This window comes from Anomalospiza imberbis, chromosome 5, assembly GCF_031753505.1.
Source record: "Anomalospiza imberbis isolate Cuckoo-Finch-1a 21T00152 chromosome 5, ASM3175350v1, whole genome shotgun sequence".
Taxonomy (NCBI): Eukaryota; Metazoa; Chordata; class Aves; order Passeriformes; family Viduidae; genus Anomalospiza; species Anomalospiza imberbis.
Window position 1 is genome coordinate 71,482,617 of NC_089685.1, and position 16,360 is coordinate 71,498,976.

Below are 16,360 nucleotides of genomic sequence, written 5' to 3' on the forward strand. Positions count from 1 at the left end.
GTGTTTTACCTTGCAGAGCATTAGAAAAAAAAAAAGTTAGTATTATAAAAATAATCTAAGCAACATTCACTTAGAGACACAGGTAAAGTAATTGACTGGCTGATCTCTGCAGGCATTTAATTCTCTGGGTTAGGTATGTCTTGTTTCAGTACAACCCCAGAAATGTTCAGGTTTTTATTTAAGAGCAGGAAATAACTTCAGTGTCTCAGCTTCATTCTTATACTCTGAGACTACTGAGAACTGTGGGTCACAGGCTGTCATTAAAAAGGTAATTTTCCCTAGTTTTAAATACTTAGCACTTTCATAATGCCTCTCCATCTGATAGCTCTCAAGTACTTAACTGAGACAGGTTTCTAGGCAGGTAATTTGGTTTCTAGGTTACAGGCTAAGTGTAACTGAAAACTGTGACCTTCTCTGTTTAGCTTAACAAAAAAAAAAAGGTTAGGAGGTAACTTGCTTACAGTCTTCTCATGCAAAAGGAGGAGAAGAATATTGCTGGTAGAAAAAGGCCTTTTTAATCTAGCACACTGGTGCACAACTGGAGTCCAGTGACTGGAAGATTACTTTAGCCTTTAGAAAAGAAATAAAACTCCATCTTACGGCTTTTCTTCTTTTCTTCTTTTTTTTAAGACCTTTTTTAAAGGATTGTGGTTATAATTTCTTAGGAAGAAAAGCTGTCCTTCCTCATTTAAGTAGGGATTAAACATCATGCTTAGAGCTGCAGTGAGAGGCGTGACTTAAGAACCCAGCTAAATGGGAATAAGCCTAAAGACTTGCAGACGAAGAGCTAAAGGGAGGTGTGCCTAAAGTAGAATATTGATGTAGCTGGTGGGGAAGAAGGCCTCCATTCATTGCACAAATTGGTGCCTGGCCCTGCTTGTCACGGCGTGCCTTGGCTGTGCGGGCAGGGCGCTCTGCAGGCTGGGACTGCCAGCTGCTGCTGGAGAGGAGCCTGGTTTTCCCCACTGGCGGAGGTCCACTGAGTCCTCTCCAGCAGCCCTCAGCCTCTGCATTCAGGCTTCTGCACCGAGTTCTGGCTTTCCACTTCAGTTTGAACTGACTTGCTGTTCAGGAACCTTTCGGTGAATCTCCGTGCGTGTCAGTGGCAGCCTAGACCCTCACAGAGCTGTCTCACCTTTCCTGACATTTTACTGCCTTTCTTATGCAGAAGGACAAATTCAGTTAATATAATAATTTACTGGACCTGAAAGTACGTGATCCAAGCTGAAGAGGGAAGTGGTCACACTCTTAAGCAGAGGGAAGAAAGGAGATAGCTCATTTCTGAAGGGCTTGGTTAGAGATGTTAGATTTGGCACATTGAACTCTTTATCTTCATTAGGACCCCTCTTATTGAGGTTGTTCAGCCTGGAAAAGAGAAGGCTTCAAGGTGACTTAATTGTGTCATTTCAGTACTTGACAAGAGCCTACAAGAGAGAGAAATTATTTACAAGGGCATGTAGTGACAGGACAAAGGGGAACAGCTTCAGACCGAGAGTAGGCTTGGATTAGCTATCAGGAGGAAACTCTTTACTGAGAGGGTGCTGAGGCTCTGGCACAGGTTACCCAGAGAAGCTGTGACTCTCCCATCCCTGGCAGTGCTCAAGGCCAGGCTGGGCTCTCAGTAGCCTTGTCTGGTGGAAAATGTCCTTGCCCATAGCAGTGGGGTGGGAACTGGAGGACCTTTAAAGTCCCTCCCAACCCAAGCTATTCTATAATTCAGTCCCTGATACTTAGAACGGTGTTTATACAATCTATTTCATTATCTTGTTGATAGGAGTTTTGAATAATCATCTGCTTCGGGTGGCAAGAGCATCTCTTAGAGTAATATCTGCCACTAAGGAAGTTTAGAAATAAAATCAAACAGTGGTATTGCTCTCCTCAACAGTGCTACAAAATTCTCACAAGCCTTTGACAGGCTGAATTTGTAACCCCAGCTTGGTTTAAGCCAGGAAGCTGCAGCTCTGTAGGTTAGAGGATATATTTGGGATGGCCTTGCCCACCAGTAAATTGCAGTAGTCTCCAGGGGGAAATGCAGCAGCTGTTTAACAGTTCCCAGCAGCACCGTGGGGAAAGGGAGGAGTGGAGCAGGCTATTGAAACAGCAGGGGTAATTTAGGTGAGTGGGATGCAATTACCCAGGCTGAATTTGACCAAGATGCATGTTTTGCACCCCTGCTTTTAGAAGGGAGGAACAACCAGAAACTTTTAACTCTTTTAGTGTCTCAAGTTAGCTGTACAATGCTTCAGGCTGTTGCATCTACAGATGGTGACCCAGGCTCACCTGTTTTCTCTTGCCCTCAGGCTTCTGGTTCCTATTGTGAGTGAGGAAGAAAACACTGTCCGTGGTATTTTTTTTTTCTTTCCTATGTTTTCAAAGCTCTCATTTGGACATGCAAATGAAAGAAGGTGATTGCAAAGTTTCATTTGTATTCAGAGGTGCTTCAGGCAACTCAGGATCCAAATAGGATCCTCTGCTGGCAATTTTTTCAAGCTGGAGGTCATCCTAATTCAACAAATAAAGCAGGTGGGGGCACTCTGGGGCTGGGAGAAAAAGTGTGGAGGAGAACTCAAGGAGTGAAATTAGGCAAGAAAAGTTTTTGGTGATCAGTGAAAATTGCACAAACAGAACAGCTATCATAAAGTCTTGCTGTTACAGTCAAATTACAGCTGGTGGGATTATTTAGAGTCATCCATGCTACAGCAGCATGCTACAGCTTCCCCTCTCCACCCAAGCTGCTGCTGCTTCTGGTTTAGCCTTCTGGCAAGAAAGTGAGGAATGAGATCTTAAAAATGAGCCAGGGAGCCTGGGGGCTGCACTCCAGGGAACAGGAGCCTTGTCCAGCCTTAAGGTAAAGCCAGCTAACTGTCCCAATTAAGGCAGAGCTCTAGATTTTGGCAATATTTACTAGTGGCTGTGCTGCACCGGCTCTGAGATAGAGGGTCCTGCTGTTCTGCAGTTAAATACCACATCCATTGTCTTCGTGCTCACTGCCTGTGGTGGTGTTTCTCTGCTCTTGCTCATGCCTGAGGTTTTAAAAGGTGCAAGGAAATGTCTGGGTGGAAGATCTTTCTGTTCTTGTGGAATATGGATAGCTGTGTGGGGGTAGTTCATTACAGATACTCATTTAAGCAGTTTAGATAATGCTTTGTTACAGGGTACATATTAACATGATATAGGGTACATCTGATTGCCCCTCTGCAGCAAGTACATTCTCTGCATAAAATATGGAAATTCACTAATAGAGATGCTTTCAAATTTTTTCTGTGTTATCTATGTTCTACCATCATTTAACTCTTGTTTTGTTTTGGTTTTTTTCTTTTTTTTTTAACTTGTAACTGTATCTGCTTCCTTCCTAAGGTTCCTTCCTTTCATTCTGGCTCGTGCCTGAAAGAATGAGAGGGATTTCCATGCATTTTTTAGCTCTCTTTAATGGAGCTGGCTGCTTTGTGGGAGCTCTCTTTGTGCAGACGGCCCACGCAGGCACTCAAGGTAAGAGTATGCTCGTGATGGGTGCTCCTGAGCAGTTTTCTAATATTATTGATTTGGAGACCCAGGCAGCAGAATTAAAAGGGATGCCAAAGTTTTATTGATTTGCTCTCACAATTAAGATGGAATTAAGATAGGAAATAGCCTTCCAGCTGTATTCATCCAATTTTAATGAGTCATCTTAGTTTTGATAGTCAGAGTAATTAGAGGATGGCATCTTGCAGGAAGTCCTCCTGTCCAATCTCTGTACTTCTGTTCTGGAAGACTGAAAATAAATTGGCTAGGAAGCACCTTTTAGTGTTCTTGAAGAAGAACATTCGTGTTATTCACACTTACATGGAAGCCTCTGGCCTCGAGAGCAAGATCTGAGCTTTAAAGAATGGGGAACATCCCTTCCTGTCTGTCCCAGAGTGGGACAGGATTGGGGTTTCAGGGCTGAGGGTTTCAAAGCTGTCTGGGGAGCTCACTCTCCCGGACCCACTGGTTCCTCTGCCTTTGCCCAGCTGTTGGAACAGCCAGATTCTGTAGCAATGCTGTCTCACTGTGGGCTTGCCCCTTTGCAGATGAATGCTGCAATTCCCAGAAATCTTCCTTTCAAAAGGAGTTACTGCAGGTTCAGCCTGCTGAGGTGCATTTAGTGGGAGCTCTGAACTGCAGTTGTTCCTGGGTTACTGACTTTCAAGCTAAGCCAGGAATGTCTTGAAGTCATTTTTCCTTTGCTGCCGAATCTTTGTTCAATACAGAAAAGACTTTTTTCACAAGTAAATTTAACAAGTAAAGCACTTGAGTTCTTGACTGAGGGACAGGCATCCCAAATTTGTTCACAAATTTAAAATAGTCCCACTTGCTGAAGGAATGCTTCTGAAGATGCTGTTGACAAGCTGTGGTGGAACAGTTGCAGAGAGCTGTTCTTTAGAGACCGCAGCTGCTGGCCCTAATGCATGCCACTGCTGCAGCTGGTGCAGGATTTTGTAACTGTTTAGGGTTAAAGTTTTGGGTTCTTCTCTTCCCTGTGTAAGGAATCATGTAATTTAAAATCAAGCAGAAGTGGGTGTTTTGAAAGTGTGACAAGAAGTTTTTATTCCTACTCGCAAGATCTGAGCAAACAAACGATGCTTTGACACGCAGTCCTGTTTTTAAGTTAAAAATTCAATTAAAATTTTATTACAAGGTATAAAACATCACCTGGAGATGGGTAAAATACAGGAATGTTTACACACACAAATCAGGCAAAGAACTATTAAGCCCCAAGCCATCCAGTGTGGAGAACTGAGCTTCTTGAATATCCCCCCGTGGAAAAGGTTGTTTTTAATTACTGTGAGTTCAGTGTAATATGGGGTAAATTAAACAAACAATTTAAGACAGACTGTGTTGCTGATGTTTTCTCTCTCCCCCTCCAAAGTATGGAAACTATTAATTTTTATGAGACTAAAATATTTAGTAAAACTGACATTTTCCTGCAATTTGACTTTGGAAATAATTAAATAATTGCAAAATAATCGAGCATAATGTCAGCACCAAAATATTTTGCCTATCTTGTGTCACTATTATGTAATTAATTTCTTTACTGAGTGTTTCTGTACTCTGTGATAGAGGAAACAAATTTTTGCATTTGATTTGCAATTCAGTAAATTTTTGCCTGGTTTTCTATCAAGGTGCTTAATGCTTTTTTGTAAGTCTTTATGAAATCATGTAATTGATTCATAAAAAGTTCTTTTCTTGCCAGAAATACTGTTTTAAGAGAGATTGTGAGTTTTTATCCTGGCCGAGACCAAGAAGGCTGAACTCTAACTTCTCCACTGGCTGCAGTTACCACATTCGAGCCCCTATTGCTCAGGATTCTTGAGCAAACTGAAGAGTTTCCTGGCTGAAACATTCCTCACTCTTAGAAAGCTGGGTGGCAAAGTTCTCAACTTTAGCTTTTCTTTTCTTTTTTTCTTTTTCCAGAGCTGTCTTTGTTTAGCTTTGTCAGACCTGCTGTTGCTGTAGGTGGAATTGACTGCACCATTATCCTGAGCAAAAGTCACTCTGGAATTTCCAAGGGAATCGGTGACACTCTGTATTCAGATGCTATAATAGGAATGACTGCTGCTAAGCAGGAGAAGTCCTCTGCAAAACTTGAAAAGCTTTAGGGAAAATAAAGTGAAAAATGCTTAGTGATTGCTCTGTTGCTCTAGTTAGGAGAGTGTTAGAGATTACTTGCCCTATTAATATGTAAACAACATATTACTGGGCTCTCACTTTTTATTTTTAAAAATAATTAGGATCTCACTGGGTATCTCTGTCTGTGTTCCTTGCTTGAATAAGATTAATAATTCCAAATTACCACACAATTGACAGCTTGCAAATGATGGAGATGTTCCTGTAAATTCATTTTTGTTCTAATGTTCCTCTGCTCATCCCAGGCTGTTGTCCTGCTGACTCCTAAATCAGAGTAGGTTTAGGATCAGACTTTTGGAGGTGAGGATAGACTATAGCAAAACAAAAAATGCATTTTAGGCTCCCTTTTGGTAGGAAATGTTATACACACTATTTTTACAGTGGACAGCTTCTTATAGTGGACTTTAGTGCTCATTACAATCAGCAAATATTTTTTTTTTAATTTATTAAAACCTAGTGGTTGCCTAATGAACCCACTAAAGATGACTGCTGTAGGGAACAAATTTGTGGCCTCTTCTTAAGTCAAATTACAGTCCAAAGACACAAATTATGATTTTTTTTACTCACCTTTTTTTTTTCCCAGATCTGTTTAAAGAGCTTGTAAATATTCAGTATCTGGACAATTTATGAAACTGGGAGTAAAGCAAACCAACCAGAACTCTTTCTTTTCTTCCTAAAAAAAGAATCAGCTAATTTACTGATTTATTTATATTGGAAGAGCAAGTTCCTTCTCTTTTGCTGCAAGACAGGGTAGCGTCGATGAAATGGTTCTGTAAGATTTAACAAGGCTTGGTGAGTGACTCCTGGGCTGTGAATGCTTTTGTCTTGTCCCATGATTCTTGTTTCACTGAAACCTCAGCCAAGACTATTTCTGGTTCTCCCATCTCTAAGCACTGAGACCATGTTTTTCCATGTTCCTGCAGCAAAGCAGATCCTCCACTGTGTATTTTGAAGTGTTGGAGCACAGAGGGTGTTGACAAAATTTAAACATTTTTATATCCTATTTTATGCCACTAGTTTAGAATTTTATTTGGGTTTTTATTGGCAGAGTTGATCAGATATCAGTCACAGTCAAAGCTGCATTAATCATTTTTAACGCATCTATGGAGGATGGTGTGAATATGATAAAATAAGACTTTTTTTTTAAAAAATCTGACGAGTGCAAACAGATGATGGGTGACAGTGATATTTTCAGTACAAGCTGGGAAACTGCTTTCTTTTGGATCTCTTACCTCTCCTAACATTTTAACGGAAGAAGATGCAAGACAAAACCTGTCCTCTTATGCCAATCATTTCAGAATATATTTCTCTAAAAATATTAATATAAATATGTGAGAAATAAAAATAAAAAAAGGTCAGAGGGAGGAAACTGTCCCAGACACAGTTTTCCTGCTTGTATTTAGAGAATCACTGGGGGGTTGGGGTTTGGGTTTTTTGGTTCTTTTTATCATTTTTGACTTGTGTGATTCTAAATACCAAAGACGACAAAGCTAAAGGATATTTCTTGCAGTCCAGATGGCGGTGGCCACTGGTGCCTTCTTAGCTAATAAGGATTAGAGGCAGAGTGAAACTTTAATTTGGATATGATAAAACATGAAATATATGCCCACTGAGTTCATGGAATGAAGGAAGTCAGTACAAACCTTTTTTTAAAATATGAATTAATTTTTTTTCTATAATGATAGCATAGGTTGCAGGATAGCTGCAATAAATGCAGGAATGGTACAGGTAACTTCTGGTATGTGACTGTCTTGTTTTTTCTTCAAGGTTTTCCCCATAATAAAATAGGATAGTGCAAAAAATCAGCCAAAAATCCTGGATGCCTCCCTGTGCAACTTTCCCTTGAGCTCTCTGAGGGTGCCACCAGAGCAGCAGATGTGTTGTGTGCACTAATATTTGTCAAAGACTGACCATTTCCAGGTTTTGTTCAATGGCTGCTGTTGCCAGCAGCTCCTTGCTGTCAGTCACCCCCCATAAACAGCCCAGGAAAGTTTTTGTCCATGTCCCAGTCTCTGCGTCACCTCCACCTCTGCCTGTTTTGGTAGGATCAGTTGTTTCCTCTTGGTATTGTGAATTATTCCTTCTTCTCGGACTGTGTGATTTTTGATGTAAAATTGATACAAAAGGACTCCAAAATGTCAGTGACAGTTTCCCAGGTGCTTTATTTCCATGATGTGGAGCAGACTTGAGGAACAGACTCTGCCTAGGCTTCATTTTCTAACTTGATCTAAATTTGCCATGAAATACATAACCAATTCACCTCTAACCAGTAGAGAAAGTCTTTTTAAAATAATGCACCTAAAGGAAACTTCTGTTTCTTTGTGGTGATTCATGCTACTAAGTATTTCTATTGTTGGACTAAAAATGGAAATCAGGAGCTTGTTGCAGAAAGTTAATTCCCAGCGAGCAATTATCTGTGTGACAAACCAACCTTGTAATTGCCACTTCTGCTGGCAATCTCCACAGAAAAGAAGAATATGCACAGAGCCCAAAGGCAGTATCTTTTGGGGAAAAGTGAAGTGTTAGCATGCTGCATGCTGAGGGCAAGGATGGGAAAGTGCTGGACTCTTCAATCACAGCAGTGCCCAGGGTGCCTGATTCCAGCACAACCAAAAAACTGGCCCAGGGAGTCCCTGATGTTCACGGCTGAGAGTAAACTCCTGAGTGCGAGCCCCAGAGGCAGTCAGTCTGCAGACAGCTTGTGGGAGGTGTTAGTGGGGTCAGGGCTGAGAGCATCTAAAGGGAGTTTTGGTGCCTGAAACACGTGGGTGAAGTTCTAGCACCGATGACTCCTCTCTCAAGACTTCCTGCAAGCAGAGGAGAGGATTCTCTTTAAAGTGAGTGTAAGTAGAAGTAAATGTAGTCCAGGTTTATCCCCTATTTCATGGGGAGAAAAAAAAAATTAAAAGGAAAAGTAATGAAAGAGAAGAGTGAAAAGTAATTTTTTTTGGCTGTTAGTAGGAAAGGGTTATATTACTTTTTGCTGCATCCACTGATGAAAATGTGTACTGGAAGGATTTATAGTCTGGATATCCTTATGACTGCTGCCATCCTTGTTCCTCTGTAGAGGAAGGGACAGCAAGCCTTGCTGTCCCTCTCTGAGAGGAAAAGAAAGCCTTGATCCTATTGTAAATGCAGGTGAACTCGGTGGGAAGAAATGCTGATGTGTGACTCCAGTTCAGAAGGCTGAATGATTTCTTTATTATAACTTTGCTATAATCCATTAATAGGCTATTTAAAGGAGATACTAAAGCTACAAACTTATTTGTTCTAACTCCCATATCTAACTCCTCACAACTGGTGACCGTCTCTGAGAGTCCAGACACAGGTGGGTTGGATTGGCCATCAGCTCAAACAATCCTCACCTGAATCCAATCAAGCAATCACCCCAGGTAAACAATTCTCCAAGCACATTCCACATGGGGAAAACAAGGAGCAGAAATAGAAATTGTTTTCTCTTTCTTCTGTGTTGCTCTATGAAAAATCTTGAAAGAGGAATGTCCCTGTGACATTGATCCCACCTCTTGCTGTGGACAGAGCAGGAAACCAGAGAGAAATTGTGTGCTCCGTGGCAGCTGGAGCCTCACCATATCCTGCCTGATTTTATCCCTGCCTGTGCTGTTGATCACTTGGATTTTCCAAAGGCTCTCTGTCATTATCCTGGCCTCGCTGTTTAAACACTGGCAGCTCCTAAGAGAAGCAGGGAGGAGACAGAGCAAGGATCCTTGAGCCAGGCCGTGGTGAAGTGGGAGTGGAATCCAGATCTGCTGGCCGGGATGCCATCCTGCCCTGCCCTCAACCAGCCCCAGTTTCAGTGCTTTTCTCTGGTGCCTTTATCCGTGATAAGACAGAGAATGATGCAAGTGGACCTTTGAAACTCAGAAGCTGCAAAATTGGTTTTATTAACTTTTTAAGTGTGTGTTTTCTGTTCAGGTCCCACTGGCAATGCCATTCCATGAGGAAGCTCCTGCTGCTCCTGTAGCTAGCCCAGCCAAGGTGAATAACCCAGCAGACAGTATGAACTCAGCTCTGACAAGCTGCAGTGCAGCCCCCCATGCATGATTTCTCTTTCATCACATCCACATGCTGTGTCTCTGCCTTCTATTGGCCCCTGGGGGATGCAAAATGAAAAACTACCTGATTGTGAATGATGGCAGTAAAAGTTTATAAGCTCCTAAAATGAAGTTACAGCACCTAGGAGCTCAGTCAACTGACAGTGTTAGATGATAGGTTTTTTAAAACTGGCTCTGAGGTAACGCTGCAGAAGGAAGGGAGCAGGCAGAGGTGTGATGGTGCTGCTCTGTGATGAGCAAAAAGGTAACATGGCATGGAGACAACTGTGCAGGAGCTTAGGGAAACTGATGGCACTTGTTCTCTGTCAGTCCCTGGAGAACTAAAGGCAACAGCTCTGAAAAGAAATGTGTTTATAACTCTAAGATGTGAAGGGAAGAGGAGAATGCAAATATATCAATGTGTGTTTGGCAGGGTGTAATCCTTTGACTGGTGTCTCTCCCATGATGTGGAACTGCTCTTTGTCTCCAATTAGAAAAATATTAACAATCTAAGGATGACAATCAATGTGTAAAAGTGACATTAGTGGCCAAAAGATCTGCTAAGGCCATCAGGTTTTTACAATATAGCTGTGGTGAGAGGGCTGCTTTTCCTTCTTTCCCCATTCAAGGGGGGGATAGCCACACTGTTTAGATGGGCAGGATTTGATACCAGACTTTCATGGCAGGCAAAGGTGACTTTGGGCACGCTGATGCAGGTGTAGTTCAGATCAGGGGTATGCTGCTAATCTAGATCTCCCAATAAGCTCTGATTTGCATCACAGAATGATCTTGGAGCATGAAAACAAATTCTTTTTAGAGAGAACTAAACAACAACAACAACAACAAAAAAAAATAAGCTCATGTCTGACATGTTCCAGCTGTTAATGGGAACTGCTCTGAGATGTGAACTCCCCTGAGCTGTGGGGAGCGTGGACATCACGTTCTCAGCACCAGCCCTTTCACACTCTACATTTCTTCATTAACTGCTAATGAAGACAGTCTTTGCCTTCCTCAAAGGCAATAAATATCCTGTATTCCCAAATAATGCACATGGTCATTACAGCACTGTATAGGTCTCTGATATTCTGTATCTTCAGTTTCTCCTGGAATTTTTTTTCACCTTGATTTGATGGTTTTGCTGTAGTTGATTATGGCACTTCAGGTACTGATTGCCTTCAATTGCAGACTGACTGGGGCTGGCTTTGCTTTTAACCATTTTGATCTCTACAGTTATTTGCCACCTGAGCTTGTTTGCAGACTGGTTGCAGTGGACAACACTGAAAGCAATACAGCCACAAACTGGAGTGCACAGGGAGTGCACAGGCAGGGAAGTCTCTGTGTGCAGAGACTGTGTGTAGGTGTGTACTGTCCTCTGCTGAAAGGAGGGCCAAAATGGCCCAGACACTGTTCCAAAAGCCTTGGCTGAAATAGGTCTGATTTGTGTAAATAAACACTGGATGAAAGGAAAGGACACCTTACAGGCTCATGGGTAAAGGCAGCAGTAAAGAGAGGCAAAGTGTCAGGGGGTGTCTTGGTAATGGAGCACCGTCCAAGGCACTGAGTGAATGCTTTTAATATTTTAAGTTTTAATGATTTTTTCTTTTATTCTTTCCATTAAAAAGAGACTATGAAAAGCAGGAGAGATTTCAAGTAAGGATTTCTACAGCCCACCTTAATTCTAGCTCTTCCTAAGACTTTCACAGCTGACTCAGATTTAGCTGTGTGCACAGGATGTTACAGGTGGAAGATGGTCCACTCATTACAGCAGTGGCTGTGCAGGACTAGGTTTTCCAGTACACTTCAGCTTTACTAGGGAAGTCCTTTAGTTCCTCTAGATCTCTCCTGCCTGTCTGCAAAGCAAGAAAGAGTAGGCTCAAAAACCCCCATGGGTGCTGTGAGAATGAAAATAGCTACAGGGGGGCCAGAGCACCTGTGGGGGCTGTGTCCCACACCGAGTTGTCCTCGTGTCTTCCACACGAGCCACGTCTCGTGCTGCAAGGCAAACTAATCCTGCTGCAAATGTCTGCTTCACCAGGCACCTGGTTCCCACACTTGCTGCATGAAGGTAAATTGGAGAGATTCTTCTTCTTCTTGGCATCCTTAATGATGGTGAACACCCTGGGCTTCTGGGCCGTTGCACACAGGTACGTGGGAGAAAATGAAAACTCAGTGTTTCGTTTGTAGGTGGAGGTAGAAATTCTTATAAAATCTGTAGACTGGTGTGTATTACAGAACTGGTAGTGATAGATCACATGTGGAGAGGTAAAAAAACCCCTAAAACAAGCTGAGGTAATTAACTTTAAATAGTTAAAGGATCTTATTAATACAAAAGCCCTAAAGAAAGAAGAGCATCATATTCTTTCTAGAACAGTGTTAATTATTTTGGCAGGGAGTTCAGGTGGGAACACAAATCTATACTGGCCATGGAACTGACCTCCACTGGCCTTGGTTTTGTACCCATTTATAGAAAGCATTGCTGCTCTCCCAGGGAGCTCACACCTTTTAGTGTGGGACACAGGGGTGGTGAGAAAGCTGCTTGTGTGCAGCAGTTGCAACAGAACCACCCCCAAATATTTTCTGATACTCTGCCGGGCATGGGAGGAAAGCAACTTCCTGCTGGAGACAAGAGAATTGCTCAGCCCCCTCACAGGCAGCAGCTTTATGCCACCTGTAGAGCCTTGCTTTAATCCCTGTGTTGTGCCTGTGAATTGCAAGGAACTCACAACTCCAGGACTTCTAATCCCAGGTGATGTTCTGTTGTCAGCATTACACATAAATACATGTTCTGTTGTCAGCATTACACATAAATACATGCTCTGTTGTCAGCATTATAAAGATAAAGTCAAGAAGAGGGAGGGCAGCAGCCTGTGCCACCACGGGTGGGAGGGTGAACGTGGTTCTTGGGCTTGGGGAGGCAGCTCTGTGGGAATCCTGCAGAACCTTGATGGAGCAGGGATGTGAGGATGAGAGCAATAGAAAACCTCCAAGGGCAGTGCACTTCTAGAACTCTCAACAAAAAATGTTGGTGTTTTTATTGCGCATAGCACCAGCTTTGCAGTTGGTTTACCAACGCACCAAAGTTTAATCTTTTTGGTTATTCCAATGTGATTCTCTTCTTTTAAATGTGAGCTGAGCCACAACGAAAAACATCTCTCCTGAGTGTACTTTGTACTCCTTATATGGAATTTTATTCTACTGTAAATTGGAATTTTCATTTGTGCTATTTACTGCCGAAAACTAAGCGGTTTTGGTTGTCAAAATGTTAACATAAAATTGGTTTAAACTAAAAAAAAAAAAAAAAAAATCCACCACAGCTTAACATTTTTATGAAGAAATCTGTTGACCTCCAATTTCCCTAAAAATAGAAAACCAAATGTATAAAAAAGTTTATTTCAAACCAGCATTTCACTTCAGAATCAAGGTACCTCATCTGTCAATAATACAAGTTTTGACTTACTAGAAATGTGTTTTTGAAATCAATTGTAATTGTTTATTTTTTTGAGGAATAAGAATTCTCTGAGCAGGGAGTCCTCCGAGTGAGGACTATTCAGATAAACACTGGTTAGGCCGAGGGGGAAAACTGACTTTAAAACTTGGAATAAGAAAAAATACACTAAAATTTCTCTGTGGGAAAAAGCCTGTTAATTATAAATTTATTTTTTTAAAGAACACAGTACAAGTATTATTAACATCTGCACCCAGTTTGATACTTCTCATCCTGAAGTTCTGAAAGGCTCTAGGAAAATGCATATTTGCATTTTCCTATTTTTTTTTGGCTGCCTTGAAGTCCAGGACTTGGAAGGCACTGTAACGTAAAAAGTATTGTGTATAAACAATGGGTGATGCTAATACCTTAAAGGATGATTATTTTGTTATTCTCCTTCTGTATCATCTCCCCCAGATACAACAATCTGCATGAGGATTGCACCAATGAGTTCAGAGGAAGTCTTCCTGGAGAAAAACTTTTGAAGCATGAAAAAGCCATCAAGCATTATAATGCTGTCCTGGAAAGTTCTCCCATTTTGTCTCCTGTGGAGAAAACCTGATAGAATTTCACCCTGACAAAATTTCAACCCTAAATTTTGGGTTGTGTTTTTTTTTTTTTTTTTAAATCCACCAGTTCTCTAAGGATAAATTACCCAGCACACCTAAGTGGAACTATGTCCTGGTATTTATGAATTATCTGGTGAATAATAATGTTATTTAGAAGTTAACAACATAGCATTCTTCATAGGATTTGGCCTTGAAGGAGGCTGCACTGTCATAATTCAGCTGGAGGCCAAGGAGAGCTCACTGCTCGCCACAGCTGATGGAGAGAGGCTTTTAATCTTTATATGGAAATAGCTATCCACGTATATTTGCATTTAGGAGTGGTCAAAAATTAATAAACATGCAGGCATTTGTTTAGCAAATTAATTTGTGGCATTATAATTTAGAAGTGCATTTGAAATCTGGCATTGACTGGTTGATGTTTGCAATGGTGGGAGTCTTGTGTACTGCTCTTGGCTCTTGCTGCTTTAGTTTCCCTGTCAGTGAAATGGGCACAAGCATCCTTTGCAAATTGCCTCGAGATCTACCAGAAATAAAACTAGAAACCAGATACCAGCCATCAGTCCGTAAGGTGTGCCATGAAACATTGATGCTGGGGCATCCAGTCTCACTTGGCAGCAACACTGTGAGATCTGCCATTCCTGAAGGGTGATAGGAAGAAAATTGCTAGTAGGAGAATGGGACACTGGAATATAGTAGCACCAAGTTTACTAATTGCAGCCCAGATGAAGGGGGGTGAAGGGAATTAGGAAAAGAAGATTGGGAAAGGGTAGATGCAGCTGGAGATGCAGGGAAATACTTATTAGTAAAATGCTTTCCAGTTTAAAGATCTGTTAAGCACTCCCAAAATTGGCTGATTTTGTTATTGTGAGAGATGATAATCTAACCCTTAACGTTTCTATTTAAAAGTCATAGAACTAAAAAGAGTCATGAGAGAAGTGGGGTCTTAATGTGATAAGGAAACATCTCAGCCCCAAAAAAACTAAAGGAGCACTTTGATATCAAGATGTTACTAATGGAAGGGGCAGTGAAGTCAGAATGCTTGCTAGATATGAGGAATGCTCTGCCACAGGAGAAGCCACATGAAAAGGATGGAATTCACTGAAGTGACACAGTTTGTGAGCTGAAACTGTGCAAGAGCTGGCAAAGGAAATCTCTTCTGCACCATTAACACTTAATGCTGTAAATTTAGGGTGGGCACTGTGGGAGTGGGAGAACAATGCAGTGAATATACCCCTTCCCAGCAAGGGACAGACTGTTTCTCCAAAAGCGGCTGCATGAGCTGGGGCTGTGAGAGGAGAGGCAGCAAAAGGCTGAAGGATCTCTTCTCTGAGGCCACTGGAAAGTGTGAAACAGGCTAATTTCCACATATTTGGGTAAATTCATCCATGACACCTGACAGTTATTTGCTTGTAAGGTGTTATTTTCTAAATCGTGTTTGTACTGCAATAGAGCCAGGTTTAAGCCATGAAAAATATTTGTTCTTTCCTGAGAAATTCTTGAATATGTGACCTTTGTCCTTGCACAGAAAAGCTACAAAATGCTGGTTGGAGTCTGCTGAGAGGAGGGATGTGATTGCTCTCAATGCATTTGAGAGTTAGACACAAAAGGAGAGGAGCTATGTAATGGAAGGGTAAAACTTAAATTTTGGGCAGATTAATATGATTGGACTGTAGATGTTTTTTTAACTAACAATTTTTTTTAATTGCAAAAGTAACAGTGGCTTGGAACCATTTACACCCAGAACAAGAAACTTAACTCTGTTTTAAGGTAAAATATTTAGTCTGCAGCATTCTCGGGCTGAATGGCCTCAAACTTCCCAAGACCACTTTCTTTTTTTTTTCTCCTCAGAAACTGAAACATGAGAATAGATAACACCAGATAACAGAATGCAGCCATTTGAGTTGAATTGTCTGATGAAGATAATTCTGCAAGAAAAAGAGGATTAGTTAACTCCCTGGATAGGACCTCCCTAGAATGGGCTTTGGGATGAAGAGTTGAATATTGAAAGCTCCCTGCCTTCTTCACACAGACAGCAGGATTTTTCTACCAGATTTGATAAAGAGTTTGGCCTTTCAGATGGATGTCAGAAGAAAAGGGGGCACTGGATGCTGAATTTGGCCTTAGTTCAGTTGGTGGCGCAGAGGAATCTGCATGCAAAAATCTATCAATCAATCAATCTCACTGTTATGACAGAGCAATTTAGCACTCAAAACCATCAGGCAGGAATTTTTCTTGAACTGCAGCATCTAGGACTCCATTCAAAGCTGATGGAATCCTTTGTACATACAGGACCCTGCCTAAATTGTATAAATCTTGTGCCAGCACACAGTGTAATCAGTATAAAAGACTCTAAAGGTTTGGTCTTCGAAAGAAGCTGCTTTTCCCTTCTAAAAATGGTGACTTTTTACATTAAGAAAAATTGGAGGACAGAAAAAATAAGGATGTGTGTGTGCATACAAAATGATGCAATAAACAGCTGAAAGGTGCTAGGAGAGGCTGCTTTTGTTCAGCCTTTTGTTGATCTAGGGCAGTTTTTACAAAGCCCTCAGGTCTGACTGCTTGTGTGTGTGATCACCTGTTGCCATTCTGCATTGCTTTGCACAAAGTAA

General features: G+C 41.5%; 1 protein-coding gene across 5 annotated transcripts in view; it reads left to right on the forward strand.

Annotated features, from left to right (window-relative positions):
- The window catches only part of SLC15A5 (solute carrier family 15 member 5), a 31,343-nt gene extending 17,553 nt beyond the window's left edge, over positions 1-13,790 (forward strand). For 3 of the 5 annotated variants that reach the window (XM_068191925.1, XM_068191928.1, XM_068191926.1), the window contains 3 exons: positions 3,358-3,489; positions 11,734-11,842; positions 13,600-13,790. In XM_068191925.1, the coding sequence (XP_068048026.1) occupies positions 3,358-3,489; positions 11,734-11,842; positions 13,600-13,744 (386 nt within the window). In that variant the 3' untranslated portion in view covers positions 13,745-13,790. Of the gene's footprint in view, positions 1-3,357; positions 3,490-3,710; positions 5,001-11,733; positions 11,843-13,599 lie in introns of those variants that run through there. The other 2 variants (XM_068191929.1, XM_068191927.1) reach the window with 2 other exon arrangements.
- Positions 13,791-16,360: the final 2,570 nt, after the last annotated feature.